Source organism: Pteropus medius, unplaced genomic scaffold (assembly GCF_902729225.1).
Source record: "Pteropus medius unplaced genomic scaffold, Ma_sr-lr_union100, whole genome shotgun sequence".
Classification (NCBI taxonomy): domain Eukaryota; kingdom Metazoa; phylum Chordata; class Mammalia; order Chiroptera; family Pteropodidae; genus Pteropus; species Pteropus medius.
The window spans coordinates 1,945,461-1,968,077 of NW_024340700.1; the positions used below are offsets into that span (position 1 = coordinate 1,945,461).

Sequence of the window (22,617 nt, forward strand, 5' to 3'; positions counted from 1 at the left end):
TTTTTTTTGTAAACAGTTGTATGACCAAATCATTTTCCTCTCACCAGTGCATGTAAGACAGCATTCGCCTCTCCAACTCCTTCCCAGGCTGACTTTTCTCTATAGCTGTTATCATCACTAGCTGATGTGCTATATATTTACCTGATTATTTTATTTACCTGATTATTTGTTTTCTTATTTCCTGTCTCTTCCCTTTACTTAACCAGGATGTTAGCGCTGGAAAAAGACTTGGTCCGTTTTTCTCACCGATGTATCCCTAGCATCTAGTTGTTCCTGGTACATACGTGGATTTAATAAATATTTGTGGAATGAATGCTGTTGAATAGAATGAATGTCAATTCTGAAATTCAGCAGTATCACGTTGTATGCATAACACAGGCTATAATGGTAAAGAAAATGGATTGAAGAAGTTCTTAAACTACAGAGAAATTTCTGTAATAGAGAGAATTTTACAACTGGTCTTTTTAATCATTTTTACGTTTTTTTCTCTTGGCCAGTTTTCTTACCAACATTTGTTCAAAACGCATATTTTACATATTCAAGCTCAACAGAATGAGGTCTAAAAACCCAGCGCATGTGAATTTATGTAATATTAAATGATGCTGTTTCCGAATTAACTCTGGACTTCGCCCCATGACAAATTCTGCAAATATTTGCAACTTAAAACTGCGAAGCCTCAAGGGCTGAGTACACGATGCACTGGGAATTTCGGTAGTATTTCTGGATCTCTGAAATTATCTGCAGAACGTGTTTTTCTTTTCTTTTTTTTCCGTCGGCGCAGTAGCACGCCAGTCCCGAAGCTGGGGCAAGTCAGTACCTCAGCCTGCGGTACCGCGGTCAGAGGGTTCGCTCAGCGTCCCTTGTGCCCTGTGCAGAGGAGGGTGGTTTTCGCGTTCCGCGTTCCCAGCCTTTGTTTCTGCGGCCGCGGAAACCTGGGTTTTCCGTGTCCGTTGAAGGTCGCGCCAGCCCCCCGCCCCCAGACTTGCAGGTCCCCCAAAGCCTCCTCGCCCGCCTGAGCCTCGTGAGCGTCTGCGTTCCATCTAACCCTATTTCTGAGGATGGCATCACCTTGGGCGGTGACTCACTGGTCGAAGTTGACAAGGCACTTCGAAGTCGCGGACCGCCGCCGGCCCCCGGGCGCTCCGGCCGCCACGCACTCCTCGCCCCGCCGCCCGGGTCGCCCCCGCCGCTGGCCACGCCCTCCGCCCCGCCCCCCTCCGCTCGCGCGCGGCCGTCCCGGCGCCGCCGCTCTCGGAAGCTTGCCCCTCGCCGCCCGCCGTAGCCCGGCGCTGGCCGGTCGCCGTTTCCAAGATGGCCGCGGCGCGAGCGGCTCCCGCGGCGGGCTAGGGGCGGAGGCGGAGCCGAGTCACTCCCGCATCCCGGGGCGCCGTACCCCGCGCCCGGCTGCAGCCGCCCGCCCGTCACGGCCATGAGGAGCTCCGTGCACGGATGAGAGAAGCCGCCGCCGCCGCCGAGCTGGTCCCCCCGCCCGCCTTCGCCGTCAGCCCCGCCGCCGCCATGGAGGAGCCGCCGCCGCCACCGCCGCCGCCGCCGGCGAAACCCGAGCCCGAGCGCTGCCGCGCGGCGAGGTGAGTGGGGCGGCCGCAGCCGGCCGAGGGGGCGTGGGGGCCCCCGTTTCCCGCCAGGTGCCGAAGGCAGCATCCAGGCTCGGCGGCCGGGCCGGAGGGCGGGGTGCAGCGCTGGGACCCAGGGCACGGCGGCCGGGTGTGCCGGGGGGACCCCGGCCCGGGGCCGCCCCCCTGCAGCGGCCCTGCGCGCGCGGGACGCGGCCCGCCCCCCCGGGCCCTGCGGGAACCGGCCCCGCCGCCAGCCGGGGTAAGGGCGCCGCGCCGAAACTGCTCCCACCATCACTGAGGGAGAATGCGACCTCTTCCCCGCCGCTGCTGGAGTGAAGGAGGAGACCTGGGAAGCAGACGCGCGCCGGCTCTTTCCTCGGTTCCCCCGCGCGCCTTTGCCCCCCGCGCGGTGCCCGCTGACCCCCCGGCGAGACGCTGCACGGAGACCCTGCAGACTGCAGGTCGGCCGCTCTTTCTGAGGGCCCTCTACCGGCCTCACGGGTGGCATTGTGCAGGTTGGGGCTCACACGTGCACGTAAAGGAAAGGACTGATTTGTCTAAAACTTTGCTACCGCAGGAAGCTCTAAGAGGGAACTTTGGTACCCAAAGCATTTGTTGTATTCTGTCCCTTCGGGACGCTGTCGATTAGCTTAATGTCATTTTTCTTTGGACCGGGAGAGCAAACTTGCCGTAACTAAGTAACGATTTCCCTCTTCTTACATGCCAACGTTTTTATGTTCAAATGTCCTCTCGCCCCGGCCTTCGCATCCCCGAGTAAACTTGCAAACTGCTGCCCCCTGGCCCCTGTACTGAAAACGCTGCCACAGCTCCTCCTGCATCTTACTGTCCTGCTGTGAGTTCCAGGAACCAGGCAGCAAAGTGTCCTCTTCTTTTTCCTGCTTAAAGACATTTTAAACACATTCTGCAGCTGCAGTTAGAACAGATGATAGGAATCCCTTTCTTGCTTGTCATGACCCAGTCGGTCCAAACAGATGTGTTTCATTTTTATAAGTCGTTTTTCATTTTCCTTAATTCTGAGATACTTCTCAGATATTTCCGTGGACTTTTAAGGAACGACTTCTCTAAATAATGGTACATGACGTGATAAGAATTCACTTCGTTCCTTTTAAATACATCTAACATTTATAGAAGTTGTGTCAGTATATTCAATCAATTTGTTAGTGGATTCAGTCCCTGAGTATTTGACTCTTTTAAGTTTTTCTTTGAAAATAATAACGAACATTTACCAAATGCTTAAAATATGCCGTTTTCTTTGCTTCTATTAACCCATTTAATCCTTATGACAATCCTATGAGGCAAGTCGTATTATTTCTCTTTGGCAGATGAGGAAGCTGAGACACAAAGGTTAAGTCTCTGGTCTGAGGTTTCACAGCTAGCAGTGAGCGCAGATCCGGCTGCACATTCCATGCCCTTAACTGCCGTGAAGAAGAGGTGTGATTTCATTATCCAAATAGGTGGATCAGAAGTTATAATTCGGTATAATTATGTTTTGGGATAAAATGGATGTGAACATTCTTAGGTAAAAGTAAAAAGGGCAGGGGGAACTGGGACTGTGCTGTAAAAATGACTGTTTCTCCAATGATAAAAAGAAACCTTGATTTTTCAGCCAGGTTTCTGTCTTTGTTAAAATAAAAATAGGTCAGGATAATGGGCTTCATCCAACTTTAAGTGAACAGCAGTGTACGGAACAAGAAGATCTCGGAAATATTTTTCTTAGCAACATTGCAGTTAATTATACAACAGCTAATCTGTAGAACAGATTACTTGACAAAGCTTTTATTTTCTCTTATATACACTCCTTGTCACCACTGCCTCTTCGATACACAGAGCTGACCGCTGACAAACTTACTGTAAATCATTAGTAAAAGATGCGTCAAGGGTTCTGCTGCTGTTCATTTGAATTTCTCTTATTTACATTTTTAACCACTTTTAAAAAGCTCAACATGCACATTCAAAATGTGCTAGATGCCACATTTTAACACATCGGAGACTAATACTGTGGTGCTTGTGCTGCCAAGTTAATTATTTTGGGGACAGACAAGAATAAGGCTTCATCTGCCACCTTTGTTCACCTACTTTGTGTCAGTGCGTCATTGATTAGGAAGGCTGTTCTAACGCACAGGTTTTTTGTAGAGTGCAGGCCTGCACATGTTGGCCAGTGTACCACTGTGGCAGGTGCCAGCCCAGCACATCTGCTCAGTGCATGCTGACGTGAGAGTTATGCAATGACCGAGGAACACAAAACAAATAGAGAGGTGATAGTACTCTATTACAGTTTTACTTAGTGTCAGTCATGGATACTTCTTGTCCTTATTTTTGATAAAGATTAAGGATAAAGGTAACAGTTGTTATTGTTGGTGATTCAGCTTAGAAATAAACATTCCTTATAATTTATTTTTCAAGCTTCTGGGTCAGTTGTAGGAGATCCTGCGATTGTAAGGAGAGCTATTAAAACTAATTTGGAACAATTTACTTCTGTGATTTCTTGACACTACACTTAACTTGGATATTAAGGCCGATAAAAGACTGCTACCTACTGTAAGCTCATTCAAAATATGTTTGTAACGTCTACGGCCATGCCACCCTGAGCAAGCCTGATCCCGTCTGATCTCAGAAGCTAAGCAGGGGCGGGCCTGGTTAGTACTTGGATGGGAGACCACCTAGGAAGACCAGGTGCTGTAGGCGTAAAAAATAAAAAAATAAGGGATTGTAAGCTCACAAGGTCCTTGCAATCTGTGAGGTCAACCAAGGATTGCCTTGCCTAAAAATAAAATAAAATAAAAATATGTACGTTAAAAATAGCCTCATTGTTCTCATTTATTGACCTCATAAAGTACTTGTTATATGAACTTAGAAATAACTTTTTAGCCAGTGATTTTATCTACTGTTTATATAATATGGCTCTTGTAAGTTCATTTGAAAAATTCATTTGAAAAAAACTAGGTTTCACTACTAAAGGTACTTGAATATCCAATCACTCCCTGGCAATTAATCTTTCAACTTGCATGTCCCCTTTGCGTCTGCTTCTTTCAGTCTCGACACTGGATGTCACCTGTTCTTCCCAGTGAAATCCACCTTATGGTGCAGCTGCAGACTCTCGGGGCCTCCTCAGTGGTGGGTGAGGCTCGAGACCCTTACAAGGGTAGATCCCAAGGGTGCATGGGAGGGCTTCCGGCAGAGAAGTGGGACCGTGCAACAGCAGTCCCAGGAGGCTCTAGTGATGGGAGAAGGTCCCTCATGTTCTGAAATGGGGACGCTTGTCTCTCAGGGAGGACTCTGTGGTCCCTTTAATTGTCGTATCACTAGGAAGCTGCTGCTTCCTTTGCCATAGTCTCTTGGTGTCTCGTAAATCTTGTTCTGAGCTCTACTGAAATGCAGGGATATAAGGTCCTGACTACTTGCTGGATACATTTGCCTTAATAACTTCCTGTTACTTAATTCCTCATTCTTCAGTCATTATCTCTTTACTCATGGCGTTCTGTTTTCTCAGTCTTCTCATTTGACCAGGTGGTTCTTTTTAAAGACACTTTCATGTTGTCAATCAGTAGGTCATTGGAAGTTGTTTAAAGAGAAAAAAATAGGGATGTCAGCGAAGGAGTTTGGCGGGTGAGTGCTGTGGGTCTTTGTGATTGGCCTTTTCTCGGCAGGCGACGCAGGCAAGGTCTCAGTACTGTGTCTCAGCTCCCACTCAGCTTTGTCTACACCTGGCGGGTCAGTGTGCTCTCTTGCCTCTAGAAAGCCAAAGTGTAATTAAGAGTTTGATTGGTAAGCAGTACGTCAGCAAGGGGAATTAGTTGAAATTAGTTGAAATTCCTGACTGATGTTCACACACCAGGGAGGTTGGCTTGCATCCTTGTCAGGCATACCCCTGCTTTTAGGACAAAAGGCCTGTGTGTAGAGCCTCACCCTGAGGCTTTCATTTCTTTAGGCTCCACACAGGCTGTTTTCCCCCCTTGTCACTAACTTTCCTCAGTTGGGTTATAGTGTTTGTTTTTCATCTTCAGTCTTATTTTAATTAGTTTATGACGAACCTTGCTTTTTCTGCTTTACTTTGAGGTATAGTGTATCCTTGCTCTTTAAATACATTTAAAAAATCCTGAATGGTAGATTTTTACTAATGGTAAATCTCAGAAGGTCACCTAACTGTCTCTACCCTCACAGTAATCCACCCTCTGCGCCCCTCCCCCCCACCCTAAGACTCTGTCATGGTTTCTGAAAAAGATGTGGCAAAGGTGTCAGTGGCTGGTGCTTTCATAAAATGTATTTTGACACTTGTGATTAAAATTTAGAATCACATTTGAATTCTGTGCAGCTATTAAAAATTATGTTTTGAATTACTTTGAATTGTTACTAAAATGGAAATTGATGAGATTCCACATGTTATGCAAAGAGAATATTGTTGCCAAATTTTTAAATAAGTTAAATTTTCTTTTTAAAAATTCATTTTTAGTATCTATGAACTGTCTGAGCTGATTATATCCAGCTGGTTTTCTTTAATTATTTTTTTTCATCCTGGATAACAGAATTGTAGATTCGAAATAATATCAGCAGTAACAAACAAAGGGCTCACTTTACGGTGGTCTTTTATATTAATAGCGCTGTTATTTAGAATCTCTGACTGTATTCTCAACTTGTCTGTTATGTTAAAATGCTTATCCCTTTTTAAGAGGCATATTCGAAGCCACCGTATTTTAAAGAGATTATTCCTCTGGAAAGTAGGTTTGGTAGGTACATTCTTTTATTTCCCACATACCTCACACTCATGTAATAGAGTGAAATTTGCCTTTAGATATTTATTTGCTAACAGAGTAGGCAAAATGAAAATTTGTTTTGGAACTATAAGACCATCCATTACATTTTGCAGACATCAGTTAAAGTATTAGTCTCATGGATCATACGGATGCCGAATGTTTATAAAGTAGAAGGGAAAGCTATTAAGAATATATTAGGCATTCTGTCAAAAGTGTTTCGTAAGTGGATTTCATTTCAGCATAATTTCAAGAGAAGTAAACCTTCTCTTCTGTGGAGAAAAGTGGGTACTAAGCATCAAAGCTGATCAGATTGATGTTTTTCACGGCGCTTTTTCCCACTGAGCAGGCTATTTGAGGACACTGCTGAACCTTAGAATGTTCTGAATAGGCTCATTAGAGGACAGCTAGTTTATCATGTAAAATCGTGGAAATTATCAACCTTTGTAATTTTTCAGTGGAAGTATTTTGAAAGAAAATTTAATACATGCATTTTTTTTTTTATTGTGCCATTAAAAACCTAAGGAACATTAACATGCAGGTATAACTTGATTTTCTCATAAAATATTTAGCATTAATTCTTTGAATGTGTATTTAGTTCTTACTCTGATAAAGAATTAAGCACTTACTAATGCAGTCTTACGGGCGGTAGCACTCTTAACTTTCATTTAGTCTCACTGCCGGCCATGGCTCACAGACCTACAAGGCTTCAGAGCTGGAGGGGAACTGAGAGATGCTCTGGGCCCCGCCTTTTATTTTAAAGATGACAGAACTGGCCTGGAGAGGCTGCAGCGCCCCCAGGGTCAGAGCCCAGGATTCAGGTCTCCAGGTTCTTGCTTCCCTTTCTCTGTGTCACACTGCGCTTCCCTGGTTCTGGTCCAGAGCTGAAGGTGCTTCGGCCACCTGACTCCGTAGCCCAGCGTCTGCGCAGGCCCACACGACCAGCTGCGGGATGCTGTGTTTTCTGGATCAATTAGGCCGACAGGGTAGAGCAGTGATGGAAGATTCATTTTCGGAAAAATAAACGCCAAAAAAACCACCCTGAAATCTCCCCCAAATTCCCACTGTACACAACTTCTTTTCCTCATAAAACTTTATTTCAAGTTTACAAATAAAGAGGAGCCAATGCTCAAACCTGTTTAGACAGCCTGTTCTTTCCTGTGCTCAGTCTTTAGCTGAAGCAGGCATAAGATTGCAGTTTCTCCTCTGTGGTAGTGATATTGAAACTGACCGTTTTGTGATCTACAGTAAGAAATATATTTTACAACAGTATGTGTGCTGCATAACAAATAAAAATTTATGAAACAGTGTTTGACCTTGCAATATGTAGTAATATTCTGATAATTCTCGTTCTGCTCTATTAAAAAAATTGCTCATTGTGATCCATTAAATTGATTGAATTACCCTTAAATGGGTTGTGACCCTCACTTTTAAAAATCATGGCTCTACCAAATAAAAAAAGATAGCATTGTACTTTGTCCCTTGTCTCTTGAGATTGAGTCAGAACAACCACAGGACTTGTAATGCTAAATGACCAGAAGGCATTTTTAAGAAACTAGGCAAGGTTAGGATCCAAATAGTCTTTCCTTGAAAACAGCAAGAATAAGAATGCATCTTATCCTTGTCTCTCAAGGTTTCTCATAGTGGTTTATCCTTAAGACACAAGAATTATAAAGATGAGTTTAAAATTTAGGATTAGTTTGTGAGTAAAATTGGCGTTGGAATATGTGAGTACCTTAGGTAATTTATTTTTCTCTAAAACAGTAATATGCATTTAAATTTTTTCCCTATAGAGCAGTCCTCAAAAAAAAAAAAAATAACTTATCCTTCCCTGCCATATGTGTGTGCATGTGTGCATGTGTGCATGTGTATATGTGTGTGTGATTAACAGCTGTTTTGAGTAGTGGTGAGATTTTTGTCGCTTTCTTTATACAGTTCTGTGTTTCCCAGCTCACTTATCTGAAGAAGCAGGACATCAGAAGTAAATCAGGGCAAGATACTTCTGGAAACACCAGAAACATTTGCCATGATGTTTCAATCCAGAACTGCGCTTATGCTTTGTAAAAGAAGCCCTTAGAGTTTTACTTGACTCTCTGAATATCTAGGTGTAATTTAATAGAAAACTGAGGAATATGTGCGTATTGAGAAATGATCATTAAAAAGGAAGACTCATTATCCTGTGTGAGTGAAATTTGAAAACTCGACCTTAGATGTCCTGACTGGTGGTCAGTAGTGGCTTACTGCTTCATCTCATTCACCCATTAAGCCTCCTGTACCATTAATTCATTTCCTTTGCGCTCACTCTCCTATTAAGCACGTACCACGTGCCAGGCAATGCTAAGCCAAGGCCTTGGGGCTCCAGTGGCGGATAAATAAGACGTGGGCTCTGCTTGGTGACCAGGCCCTCCCTCTGAGACAGTTGGTTAGGTCCAGGGAGCTTTCTCAGTAGACCTCCACACCCTCAGATTTAGCTGGAATTAAGGGGGCCGTGAGTTTCACTTAAAGTCACATTTGTAAAGAGATCTTTTACTGCATCCGAACACAGATTTACCACTCAACAGGAGCCAGTTTTGAGGCTCCTTTAAGCTTGAGGTCCACACCAGGTAGACCTGCCGAACCCCTTGCCTCTTAGAATTTAAGTCTCCATCCACACTCAACACCTTCCCAGTTCGTGAGCATGCTGTGTCCTCTCTCACCTTCTCGATTTTGCGTAGATTGGGTCCTGTTTGTCAACTACCCTTTTCTCTCTTTTCTATCGGAATCATTTCAAATGGCACTTTTCTTGTGAATACTCTCCCAGGCAGATAATAATTTTTATTATCTATAAGCATAATAAACATGCCTTCAAAGAACTTATAATCTAGTTAAGGAGAAGAGATAAGGTAACGGAAACATCATAATTCATGGTCTGGTGCAGAAACGGTAATAAGTTTATGTATGTCGTCTACCTGTGTGCCATCCTTCAGGTGGTATAACATGTTTTATATACTGGTTACAGTGAACTTGTAAAATTGACGTACATTCTTCAGATGAGGAAAGTGAATTAAGAGATGTATTAGTTCAGAATACCTGGAGCCAGAACTCATCTATGTTTGTTTTGTTACACTTCAGAGTCTGTGGTTCTCTGTTTTATGTGCTATTGCCTTAGGCATAAATGTGAACGGAGGTGGCGAAGGATTTAGATAATAGTTCACTATAACAATAAGAGTTATCACAAGAATGATTAATAGTCAAGTAAATTATACAGGGTGGGAAGAGGTCCCTTCAGATTGAGGTGGGCATGATATATTATCTGAACAAATTGTGAGCTTTTGCCATGTGAGTAAACATTTAAAAACATTTGTAAATGGCTCCATCATATCTCATGTCATACCGTAGCAAATCATTTAAGTTATTCCCAGTTTCTTACTATTCTAGATTGTACACAACTCCGTCTGCTCCTCTGGCTGCTCTTGCAAAATCATTTCCTGAATGTAGAATTCAACAGGAGTTTGAACATTTTTTAAGAGTTTTAATATCTGTCGTTAAACATTTCTCACTGGAAAGATTGGACAAACATATAGGCCACAAATAGTGTTTACCTTCTTATATATTCTCTTTGTAGTTTTGAGTATTGCAAAAAGTCTTTGCTAATTTCAAAGCCAGAAAGGGTTGTCTAGTTTTGATTTGAGTGTCTGGTTGCTAGCATAGGCGGGACCATTTTCATGTATTATTGCTATTTAAATTTATTTTGTGAATTATCTTTTTGTATTCCTTGCTTATTTTCCTGTCGCTATCTTGGTTTTTTTCTTGCCAGTTTTAATGAGCCTTTTATAAATTAAGGACAGTGTTTTTCTCTAGTTTAACTTTTAATTTGGTTTATTTTTGATATATATTGAAGTTTTAAACATTCACATAGCTATAGCTTTTCTTTTAAATTTTCTATCATTTCTTTAAAGCTAGAAAGTCCAGCACATGAAATTAAGGGAAAATTATTTCAGATCTATTTTCTGGGAAAATGCCAGAAAGCACCATAGCTTACATAACACTGTAAGCCATTAAAGAGCTTATTATGTGGGTTTTTATAGTTTTACATCACTGTAAATCTTGTTCTAGTAGCCATGCACTTAGTAGGTGCTGAATAAATATCTGTTGATGGAATTAATGAGTTACTCTAATGAACCATCAGTAACTGACACAGCTTCATTAAGCTTACTGGTGCTTGGCCCTTCTTCGTTTGTATCCTGTTTGCTCGTATTTTCTGAGAGTTAGTAAACTGATGAAAGACAAAGGAGAGCCCCCTCTGTGGCTTCTCATGCAGGCTTCCAAGCCTGTTCGCATCCCTGGGCGCTGCTGCAGATCCTGCCCTAAAGTTCCCCTCGTTTGATAGAGGGTTGCCTTCCTTTCAAATTCTGCTCCTTTGCTATTGCTTTTTCAAATTAATTTTTTAATTTGAAATATCTTTCTTTAATTTGAAATAAGAATAAGTTACTTTTTTTTTTGAGGACTGCTCTAGTGGAAATAAACTAACCTTAAAGTATACATATTTGAATTCTGGACTACCAAAAGTATTGCGTCTCTAGGGTATCAGAAAGTACTCTAACTGGAGTCAGAATTTATATTGCGGGAGAAGAGAACTATATGAGTATGGAGCTTACCTCTTTTTTTTTTTCTTTTTAATAGCTTTCTGTACATTAAGAGAGTCCCAGTTTATATTGTGTTGTCCCCTCAAAAAAAAAAAGAGAGGAAAAATAACTTTATTGAGTTATAATTTATATACCATACAATTCACCCCTTTCGAGTGCGCAGATCAATTGTTTTAGTATACTCCCAGACATGCGCAGCTGCCACCACAGTCAATTTCAGAACATTTTAGTCACACGAAAAGGAAATCCTGTACCTTTTGGCTATTGCCCCTCAACACCCATCCCCCCCAATCCTAAGCAACCACTAATCTACTTGTGCTTTCCATGTATTTGCCTATTCTGAACATTTAATATAAATTGAACCATATCATGTGTGATCTTTTGGGACTGACTTTTAAATTAGCATAGTGTTTTTAAGATTCATTCATATTGTACCAGGTGTCAGAACTTTAGTCCTTTATATGGCTGAATGATATTACATTTAATGGGTAATTCTACATACATTTTGTTTATCTGTTCCTCACTTGATAGGCATTGGGTTGTTTCTACCATTTGGCATTATGAGTAATGCTGCTGTGAACATTTGTGTTCAGGTGTTTGTGTGGACATATGTTGTCATTTTCTTGGATATATACCTAAGAGTGTAATTTCTGGATCATATGTTTTTCAACGTGGCTGCACCATTTGACATTTCTACCAGCATTGTGTGAGAGGTGTGAGTTCTGCACTGCTTATTTTCTGACTTTTTGATTATAAGCATCCTAATGGGTGTCAAGTGCTATCTCATGGTTTTGGTTTGCATTTTCTTAATGATGGTGAGCATCTTTTCAGGTGCTTTTTGGCCATTTGTATGTCCTCTTTGGATAAGTAGCTATTCAGATTTTTTTTCCATTTTTAATTGGGTTATTTGTCTTTTTTAATTTTTTAAATTTTTTTTTCATTGAATTGTAAGAGTTCTTTGTATATTTTTGATACAAGTCCCTAACTGGATATGTGATTTGCAAATATTTTCTCTTATTCTGTGGGTTGTCTTTTTAACTTTTTTGATAGTGTCCTTTGATGCATCAAAGTTTTTAATTTTGATGAAGTGCAATTTGTCTGTTATTTGTTACTTATGCTTTTGAGTCATATCTAAGAGTCCATTGCTGAATCTTAGGTCCTACAGATTTACCCATTTTCTTCTAAGAGTTTTACACTTTTAGCTCTTAATTTAGGTCTGTGATTCATTTTGAGTTAACTTTTGTATATGTTGTGAATTAGGGTCCAGCTTCTTTCTTTTGCACCTGGCGATGTGGTTACCCCAGCACCATTTGTTGAGAAGACTTCCTTCCCCATTGAATGGCCTTGACACCCTTGTTGAAAATCAGTTGACCACACAGATTTATAACTGAACTCCCAATTCTGTTTCATTGACTGTGTATCTGCCACATGCCTTGGCCACACTGTCTTGATCACTGTTGCTATGTGGTAATTGGAAGCAAGTAAATTTGGAAGGTCAGTCCTCCAACTTTATTCTTTTCCAGATTGTTTTGGTTGCTTTTATCTTTTAACCCTTTATTATGCCTGTGCCTAGAATAGTGTTTAGCGCATGGTAGCTTTTTTGCAGGAATGGTTTAAAGTAACTAATTCAGCTTCAGTTTGAGTGGTAAATCGATGTCTCTAAAATGAATTTTCCAACTGTGTCTAACACTTTCTCAGTATTTTATAAAATAACTCAGTTCCCTATTTTATCTCTTAATAAAAGTTTTCAGTAATGAGTTATATTATGGGAGTATGTTGGCTTTATTAAAGGTTCTGTATGCATTGAAAGAAGAATCATATATTGGGAAAAATCAGCAAAAATATTAGTGATTAACCAGCGTAGTATTAAACTATAAAGAAATGTTTAGATTCAATATAGTTAAAATTATTCTTGTACAGGAGGGATACATTTGTATAATTAAACATAAGTTTTCAGATAGTGGCTTCTTGTCTTAATTAATGTATTAGAATTTTTATTTAGATGTATTAGAATTAATGTATTAGAATTTTCCAACCAAGCCAGAAAAATTTAGTGGCATTTTGCTTATGTTAATGATTTTTCCCTCCTCAGCAGTAGAGATTAGAGGAATAGAACTATATATAGTTTTTTTGACAAGCACATGAGGAATTGCCAGAAACGTTATTTGTTTCATCTTCTGGTACTAACTGTAGTTGACAAGTATGTCATTTTTGATATATTTGGATATTTAAGTAGTATCAGCTTTATTCATTAAAATCCTAAGTTTTAGATCTTTTCGATTTTTCCTTAAAAATTTGATCCACAAAGAATCTTTCGGGTCTTACGTGGAAGTTGGAGCAGCTTAGAGAGGTTAAATTGCTATAAAATAAATGAGTTGCATTTGACTATCTGTAAATATTGTAACCATTAAAATGAGTTGACGTTTGCCTTTTTGTATTTATCTTTATTTTTAGACAAAAATTGCCCTTTCCTTTGTTTCGAAAGGAACTGCGATATCCTATTATAAAATACTTAGCTATATTGTGGAGTTAGTCACTTTGAAAGTCAAGTATCCTATATATGGTGGAATAGATAGTGTAGCATTTCACTGTAACAATAAAAAATCCACAGAATAATTTTTTAGATAGGAAAATTATAAATATACTGCTTTTTTAGTGGTATATAATAAGCTACTGCCATGATATTTGGAATAACCTTAAATATAGAACAACTGTTTTCAGACATTGAACAGTGGGCCGTACATGGTTGTCATCCCTGAGACAAGGTACATAAATGACATGAGCTCTGTGATTACCCTGGCTTTCTGCCTGGAAGCCTTTTCCAGATGGTGGCACAGGGAGGAGAATCCCAGGCAAACAAGAGTGGTCTTGCTGAATCGAGGCGGCAGATTGGAGTTCAGGGAGGCTGAGGCAGTTTGGAAGTTGAGGGCAGAGTTCTGCAGAGGAAGGCGTGATGTAGAAAAAGAGCCAGAAATCTACCTAAGGTTTCCTTGAGTCTTTGAATTCAGGATGCACTTGCATAGGATAGAAATCTCACAAGGTTAAGCAAAGAGCCAGTGGGGAGCTGTGAGCTGGAAAGTCCCCAGAGCTCACATGGGGCTCAGAGGCATTTGAGCCCCCATTGGTCAAAGTGCAGAGTCTTTGTTGTGGTGTCCACTTGGGGCATTCGATAAGTGGAAGGTTCACATCTGAGTAGTGGGCTCAGCTGTTCCTAGAGTACAGGCATGCTTGAGATTGCCCTAACCAAGCTTGGAAACAAGTCTCGAAAGGATAAAATGGAATTGGAAATAATTTAACAGCCTACAAAAAGACAAAGTCCAGTACTCTTTAAAAGAAGATGGTGAAATCCAGATACTCAGCAAATAAACCACAATGTCCAACATCTAATAAAAAATTGCTAGACATGCCAATAAGCCGGAAGAGATGACCCCACAACCGGGAGAAAAATCAGTCAGTAGAAACAATCCCAGAAATGTCAAAAAATGATGGAAGTATGAGAATTGTTAAAATAGTTACAATTATGCTCAAGTATTTAAAGGGAAACATGTATATTGGAGAAAAATAAAAGATATAGAAAAGGACGCAAACGGAAGTACTGCAGGTGAGAAGTACAGTCTGAATGACAAATGCACTGGATGGGGCCATCCACAGATAGGACACTGTAGGAAAGAATGATGGAACTTGTGGAAATAGCAGTAAAACTATGAAAAGTATAGTACAACAATACACAGACCAGACAGAAATATAAACGACATCAGTGACACATGGGATAAAACCAAATAGCATATGTGTAATTGGACCTCCGCAAAGAGGAAAGAAAGGGGGGAAACTGAGAAACATTTTAAGAAATAATGACTGTGACTGTTTCAAATTTGATGAACTCTATAAACCCATAGGTTCAAAAAGTTCAATGAGCCCCAAGAAGGATAAACACAAAGAAAACTGTCACTGGAAAATCTCTGCTTAAATCTCTTGTCCTTCCGGTTTCTACCCATGTTGTCAGTCCTTTAACTAACTTTAATCTTACAACGTTTCTTTCTTCTGCTTTCACACTTCTAGTATTACATGGCGCATTCTTCTTTCCCTCATTTATCAAACCATTTTGTTCCATGTTTGCCTAAAACCTTTTTTTTCCCCAAAAGGCTTTGCTTTTATTGTATTTAGTTATAGCCTTGATTATGAACCATTTAAAGATTTTTCTAAATATTGTTAAGTTAACTGTGTTACTAATTGTTATTTTAATTCACCACTTTCACAGGGAATCTGGAGGACTCTTGACTTTGAAAAATGTCTATAATAAAAATTTACCTTTGGTTTTGGGGGACTCATAGTCCCATGATCGAGATCTAAAGGAATGCAGTTTCCATACTTTAACTACTTTTGTACGTTCCCTGTATTTTGTACATGTTGCATTTAATTATATGCTGAGACACTTCTTCTCTGAAACCGTACGTGGCGTTTGTGTTTGGGATACAGGACTTTAGGCCCACATTCCAGTAAATTTCATGCTGGCCCCGGTATTCAGCCACAGTCACCAATTATGTTCTCCTTGGTAAAGACAACTATGAAATTAAAAATAGCTTTGATTTTTTTTCTTCCAAATTTTTTTAGACCCATTTAAATTTTTCCAGTTTATGTAGTTTTTAATTAGAAGAAAGTTATATTTTTCATGAAACAAACTTTATTTGTGTGTGTATCTTTAATTGCATCTTTGATTTTCGGTAGTGTTTTCTTTCTTATATTCACTTGCCATTTTTAAGGACTTCATAATTCCTAAAGGCAGTTTTCATCTCAAGTGAACAATTCTTTTTCCTCTGTTGACTCTCGACAGGTGAACTTGTCTTGTTTGTTGAATAGTATAGACAGAACAGCTGTTTAGGTTGACTGTAAGATGGAATAGTCGAGAAGCCTTGTGTATGAAAAAGTCAAGGTAGTGTTAGAAAATTGTTTATATCTGTGTGCCTGTCTGCTAGTGTCGGGTGATGTGGTAAATACTTCGAAGAGAAAGGTGCGTTTACGCATGTCCCTCCCCTGCTTAATGCCCTCCCTGGCTTCACTTTTTCTTTAGGACGAAGGGCACGTGGTAGTTGGTGGCTGCCTGCTCCTCTGGCACTCAGGGCACATGGTAGTCGGTGGCTGCCTGCTCCTCTGGCACTCAGGGCACATGGTAGTCGGTGGCTGCCTGCTCCTCTGGCACTCCCGTTCACTTTGCTCTAGGTCATAGGGCCTTTCGGTTTCTCAGACGAGCTGCGTGCGGTCCTGTTTCTGATCCTTTCCACATGCCGTTCCTTCTGTCCCAGCCACTTTCTCCTCCTGCTCCCGGTCAGTGCCTTCAGAGCTTTGAGGTCCTGTTGAAATGTTCCTTCAGAGAAGTTTGTCACCATCCTCCCAATGCTCACAGCTCGATCCCGTCTGTGGGTGTGCTTTGCAGTCTTCCTTCCCAGCATAATTCAGAACTCACTAGAGAGACTCGTGTGTGCCCTTATGTGCTACATACCTAGTTCTTTCTACAGACCGAAGTCTTTAGGGGGCGGGAATGGTAATGCTCTTGTTCAGTAAGGTGTTTTTCCTCTACTCCGAGCACAGCACTAGTCCGTAGGGCCCTTGTCGAATGAAGGGAAGCAGCAGCCTGGTGTGAGGATGCTCTGTTAGAGGAACGTCAAGTTGAGGTTCCCGGGAAGGCGGTGTGAAGTTCTGATACTTGGACGGGAGAGGCGAGTAGCTCCCTGAGGGAGAGAGGATTTGAGTTCGACCTTTTTTATATGATATTCAGAAATAAGTAAGCCAGGCAAAATCCTCGTGCTTTTTTTTTCTCATTTAAATTGTAGCCAAGCTAGGTCCCACTGGCCTGAATTTAGGCTCACTGTCTTACCCAGCTCAGCACCGTCATTAAAGGTGAGAAAGTTTAGACTTAGTGGTTAGAAGGCTTCACCAAAGATGTGAGCCCTAGAGCTGACCAGAGAACCGCCTCCCAGCCGGTAGGGCCCCCATTCCACAGGGGGAGTAGGCCCCGTGCCTGCCACAGGGGAGGATAGACATCGTGGTGACTTAGGAGTGGTGGCGAGCTGAAGGTGGGGCCGGCGGGGCCTTGGGGTTAGACCAGGACTCCGGTTGCGGCCCAGACACCGGCCAGCGGAGCACACAAGTGCCCTTTGCAGCTCTTTTTCCTGTTTTGTCACAGGGGGATTGTGATAGTATCTGAGGGGTCGTTGGGAAGAGTAAATGGGATGACATCGGTAAGGCGCCTAATCAAGCACCTAGCGTGCAGCAATAGGTATTGGTAACGAGAACCTCTCCTTACGGATTAGAGTTGGCCTTGTAGGTGAAGAATCTGTCCCTAAAATGGTGCTGTGAGTCTCCGCCAAGGGTAGGTGACATTATGTGTAGTATCTAGCGCAGCGCCTGGCAGGTGGTCAGGACTCAGTGCCTAACGGTGGCAAGCACAGTTACAATGAAAATTGCTCATTGCTGTGTGACAAATTATACAGCCGATTAAAAACATAAACAGGAATCTGGTGCATATCCCAGTTCTGAAAGTCACTTTTATTTTACTATTTATTTTTCCCAGCTTTATTGAAATATAATAGACAATTAGTTGCTTGTATTTGCATTGTACAATTCTATGAGTTTATTTCAATTATAGTTGGCATACATATACCAGTTTCAGCTGTACAGCCTAGTGATCAGAGATCCACATAACTCGCAAAGCGATCGCTCCACTAAACCTGGCATCCGTTTTCCCTCTTACATATTTATTACATTATTAACCATCTTCCCCATGCTACACTCTACATCTCCGTGTCTATTCTGCGACTATCCACTTGTACCTTTTAATCCTTTTGCCTTTTTTTTTGCCATCCCCTAAACCCCCTCCCATCTAGTAGCCCTCAAAATATTCTCTGTATCTATGAGTTTATTTCCACTTCTGTTGTTGTTTATTTTGTTCTTTGCATTCCACAGGAATGTGAAATCACGCAATATGTGTCTTTTTCTGTCTGACTTATTGCATTCAGGACAATACCCTCTAGGTCCATCACGGCAATATCTTTTTCCATCCCCTTCATTTTAGACTGTGTCTGTCTTTTAATCTGAAGCGAGTCTAGTCTCCCGTAGGCAGCATATGTAGGAGTCTTGTTTTCTTATCCATTCAGCCACTCTATCTTTTGGTTGGAGCACTTAATTCTTTTCTATTTGAGGTACTTGTTGATAGGAATGTAGTTATTACCATTCTTTATTCCTGTTTTTGATACATGTTTTTTCTTTTTAAAGAAATCCCTCCAACATTTCCTGTAATACTGGCTTGGTGTCGATAAGTTCTTTTAGCTTATTTTTGTCTGGGAAGCTCTTTATCTGTCCTTTGACTCTAAATGAAAGCTACACTGGATAAAGTATTCTTGGTCGTAGATCCTGGGTTTTCATCATGTCTTATATTTTGTGCCAAGCCCTTCTGTCCTGAATAGTTTCTTTTGAGAAATCAGCTGCCAGTCTTATGGGTGCTCCCTTCTAGATAACTAACTGCTTTTCTCTTGCTGCTTTTAAAATTCTTTCTTTGTATTTAACCTTTGGCATTTTAATTATGATGTGCCTTGGTATGGGCCTCTTTGGGTTCATCTTTCTTGGGACTTTGAGCTTCCTGGGGTTGTGTGTCTATTTTTTTCACCAGATGAGGGAAGTTTTTCTCTCATATTTTCAAAAGCTCTTCAATGTCTTGTTTTCCTTCAGGTACCCCTATGACATTTACATATCATTTTGTCACATAGGCTCATTAAATTATTATCATAGTCTTGGCTTCATTTTTCTTGCCATTCAGATTGAGTGTCCTTGGCTTCCCCATCCTCTCTGTCGGTGGTTCCATCCTCTTCTTCATCCACTCTGTTTATTCCCTCTAATGTACGCTTCGTCTCAGATAATGTGTCCTTCATTTCTGACTGGTTCCCTTTTATAATTTCCATTTCCATTTTTATGTTTTTTATCTCTTTGTTAAAGTTCTCACTGAATTCATCTACTTTCCCTTAAGTTCATTAAGCATCTTTATAACCAGTGTTTTGAACTCTACATCTGTTAAATTGCTTGACTCCATTATTCCTGGATCTCTGTTCTGTTCTCTCATATGGTTTCTGCTGCTTTGTCTTTCCGTTTTTGCTGCCTTTCTGTGTCTGTTTCTATGCACTAAGCAAAGCTCTTAAGTCTCCTGGTCTTAGTGTGGATTTGTGAAGTGGGTGTCCAGTGGCACAGTCCTGAGAGGGGTTCAGCTGCAGGCTGAGTTTAGTCCCACCCTGTGCCCCTCTGGAGCCACCTATTAAGATTCAGCAAGCAAGTCACAAGTGCTGTGCTTATAGTTGCCTCGAGAGGCCATGCCAGAAACCGAGGTCAGCTTCCACCAGTGTGAGTCTTGGCTCTGCTCAGCAATGAGCACCTGACTCGCGGAGGACACACCTGGATGTGGCTTGGGTGGGGTCGTGAGTTGGGGTAGGTGGGGCTTCAGGGATTCCTCTGGGCGGAGCCACCTCTGTTATACAGTTTGCTGAAGTCTCAGCTATGGAGGCGCTGTGTCCGCACACTGGGAGCGGGGAGGACTCAACAGAGGAACAGTGGATACCGCCGGCACTTCTGTCCGGGAGAGATCCTCGCCTCCGGCCCTCACTCCGACAACTGAGTGTCCCCCATAAGTCCTTGGTGCCGCCCACGCAGCTGACCCAGTGCTGGTGCTCAGAAGGAGCAGGTCTGTCCCCGTGAAAGTCTGCTCGCGGACTCGGCCCCTTTAAGAGGCGCCTGCAGCTGCCACAGCCACAGCCTCTGTCCCACTCAGCCGTTCGGGACCGGGCAGCCTCGCGTCCTCGCCCCCTCCTACCTCCTCCCTTCGCAGGGTCATTTCTCATTTCTCTCCCTAGTCGTAGGGCTTGTTCATCTAGATCCCAGGTGACTTTGCTTGCTGTTTGCTCCGTGTTTCTGTCACAATTTTGATGTGGTTGAAAGAGAGATGAACAAAGCCTCTATCATCTACGCCATTTTTTTTCTTGGAAGTCATTATTTTAAATGGCATTGCTTCACCTACCATTAAATTTTTTTTAAACCACAGTCATTACTTGTATTGATAAGGAATTGCTTAATTTTATAATTAATACTACAGTTTTTATTTAGTTCTGACTCTTCGTCTTTTATACCTGTATAGTAACACCAAATTTATTCAACATTGTCATGGAACTGTTCCATATAATGCTATTACTTAACCCTTAAAATAATCTTTTAATTTTGAAATAGTTTTAGATTTAGACAGCTGCAAAGATAGTGCAGAATATCCGTGTGTCCTGGGTCCAGTTTCTCCTGTCGTGAAACATTACTGTGTACACTTGTCGCAGCTAATGGAGCCATATTAATACATTATTATTTACTAAACGCTGTACATTATTCAGATTTTATTCTTTTCCTGCTCCCAGATCCCATCCCTGACACCATAACACTTTGGTCGTCATCTCTCCCTGGCCGCCTCTTGGCTGTTGCTCAAGACTTTGTTTTTGAGTTTCAGGGCGTATTGGTCACGTGTTTTGTAGACTGTTCCTCACTTTGGGTTTGTCTGCTGTTTTTATCATGGTTTGACTGGACTTACGGGTTTGGGGAAGGTGACCACAGAGGTGAAGTGTCCTTGTCATCATGCGAGGGGCGCACTCTCTCAACAAGGCTTGTCGCCGATGTTGTTAACCTTGGTCCCCTGACGACGGCGGTTGAGTAGTGCCCGCCAGGTTTCTCCGGTGTGCAGCTACTATTTTTTCTCTGCCTTTACAAGCTCTACTCTTTGAAAGAAAGTCATTACAAGTGCAGCCCATACTAGGTGGCGGGGAGTTAAACCCCACCGCCTCCAGTGGGGGGTGTCTACATAAATTGCTGAGACCTTTTTCTGTACAGGAGATTTGTCTCTGCTCCCATTTATTTATTTATTTATTTAGTACTTATTCGTATCAGTGTGGACTCATGGATTCATGGTTATAACCCGGTTCCGTGTCATTCGCTTTGTTGCTCAAATTGTTCCAGCTTTGGCTAATGAGAGCTCTGCTCGCACGTCCTTCTGACATACTGCATTGGTTTGTTTTTTGGTTTTGAGCCCTTCCTTGCCTGCTGCACCGGAGGATGCTCCAGGCTTGCGGTCCGTCTTCCTTGCCCCAGTCCGGGGGTCCGTCAGCCAATTTCCAGGGAGTCCAGGTTCTCTCCTTGGAGCCTGGCATAGGAGACCAAGATCTGATTCCCAGGTAGATGCGCTCTTTCTGTGCTGATGTCAAAGCAGAAGTGCTTTTGCCATTTTTCTTTCCATTTCCTTCACTGCAAACCCTGGGAGAATATCTCAGATGCTTGCGTCTCCTAGATTTATTCTCCTAACAGTTGGAGTTCATCTTTTGAATGTATATGTAGGTCACAGGGCATATTTATAGTTAATTATTTTTAAAATCAAATTAGGAAAAAAGAGAATTTGAGCCCAGGAGATTCAAATAGCTCATGCGTGTCCTACAGAAAGTTGCTCTTCAGTTACTTGAGTTCTAAGAATGACAGGAAAGTAATTTATGATATAGTGTTTTTTTCCCCCACAAATAAATTCTAATAAATTAAAAGGAATTTTAAAAAGTTTTCATTTGTAGGAAGAATAGGTAGAGAGAGATCAAATCCTTTTCTGCTACTTTTAAAGTTTTAAGCATTTTTCTTGTTTCTCATAATCTCTTTAATGTTTTACATGCACTTAGCAGATTATAAGACCTTTGTGTTTCCTGCCAGCTTTGATACATCTTTCCATTTGCCAAATTTCCTTGCCTTAGCTCCCTGGTTCTCTTTAGTAAAGCCTCAAACAAACTTTGAATGAATCATCTTTTTTGTTTCATGTTGCTTTTTAAAATATTTTTTTGTCGTTGGCATTTAATTGCAAAATATATCCACAATGAGACTGAAGTGGTGCTTATTTTCATTTCTTGTGTTGCAAGGACATCCTCCCACCTGTGTTCTCTGCGTCAGTCCCCCTGTACAACCAGGTGCACCTAGAAAGGGTTTCATTCCATGTCGATTGTCCTCTTACGAATCTGTTACACCATCTAGTGTTGATTTGCCAAGCTCTGGATAAAGATATGGTGTAGATATGCACACATACTTTCTTGGAGGTGTTAGACCTGGTAAAAATAAGAAAGTACACCTGAAAAATGTATTATTGTTTGTCCACTTGCTTTTAAGTACTCAACTGTTTGCTGCAAAATTGCAGAAATGACAGAAATAATCACATTTTGTCTTTCATCTGTAACATGACTCATATGTATTTAAATGCCCAAAGCATTTTTCTCTTTCTCTTTTTGTTCTAGTTCTTTTTGGGTAGTCTTCTGATTAACCAAAAGTGACAAATAATAACATGAAGTCTTTAAAGTACTTTGTTACATTTGTTTACATAATTTTATAAGTTTGTTTTCTGAAAGCCTTCATCTGAAAATATTTTTTAAACAGCTTATAATTATTTTTATTTTTAAACGTGAGTAAAGTTTTTCCATCTGGGATAATTTTTCTTTAATTTGTTTTCTATCTTTATGTATTCTTTTTGTTTTTCTTAGTTCAGGACTGACAAATGTGTTTTGTATAAATATGTGAGTGAGGTAAATAAATGACTTCTACCAGAAGATC

The 22,617-nt window shown here is 41.4% G+C and overlaps 1 protein-coding gene and 1 non-coding gene across 2 annotated transcripts in view; both read left to right on the forward strand.

Annotated features, from left to right (window-relative positions):
* Positions 1-1,272: 1,272 nt before the first annotated feature.
* Positions 1,273-22,617, forward strand: part of MAP3K4 (mitogen-activated protein kinase kinase kinase 4) — an 85,729-nt gene continuing 64,384 nt past the window's right edge. Inside the window, exon 1 of the mRNA XM_039882273.1 lies at positions 1,273-1,589. Within this exon, the coding sequence (XP_039738207.1) occupies positions 1,450-1,589 (140 nt within the window). The 5' untranslated portion in view covers positions 1,273-1,449. The remainder of the gene's footprint in view (positions 1,590-22,617) is intronic.
* On the forward strand, positions 4,165-4,283 carry LOC120618305 (5S ribosomal RNA). The gene has a single exon (XR_005657215.1). It is a non-coding gene; the product is annotated as a 5S ribosomal RNA (ribosomal RNA).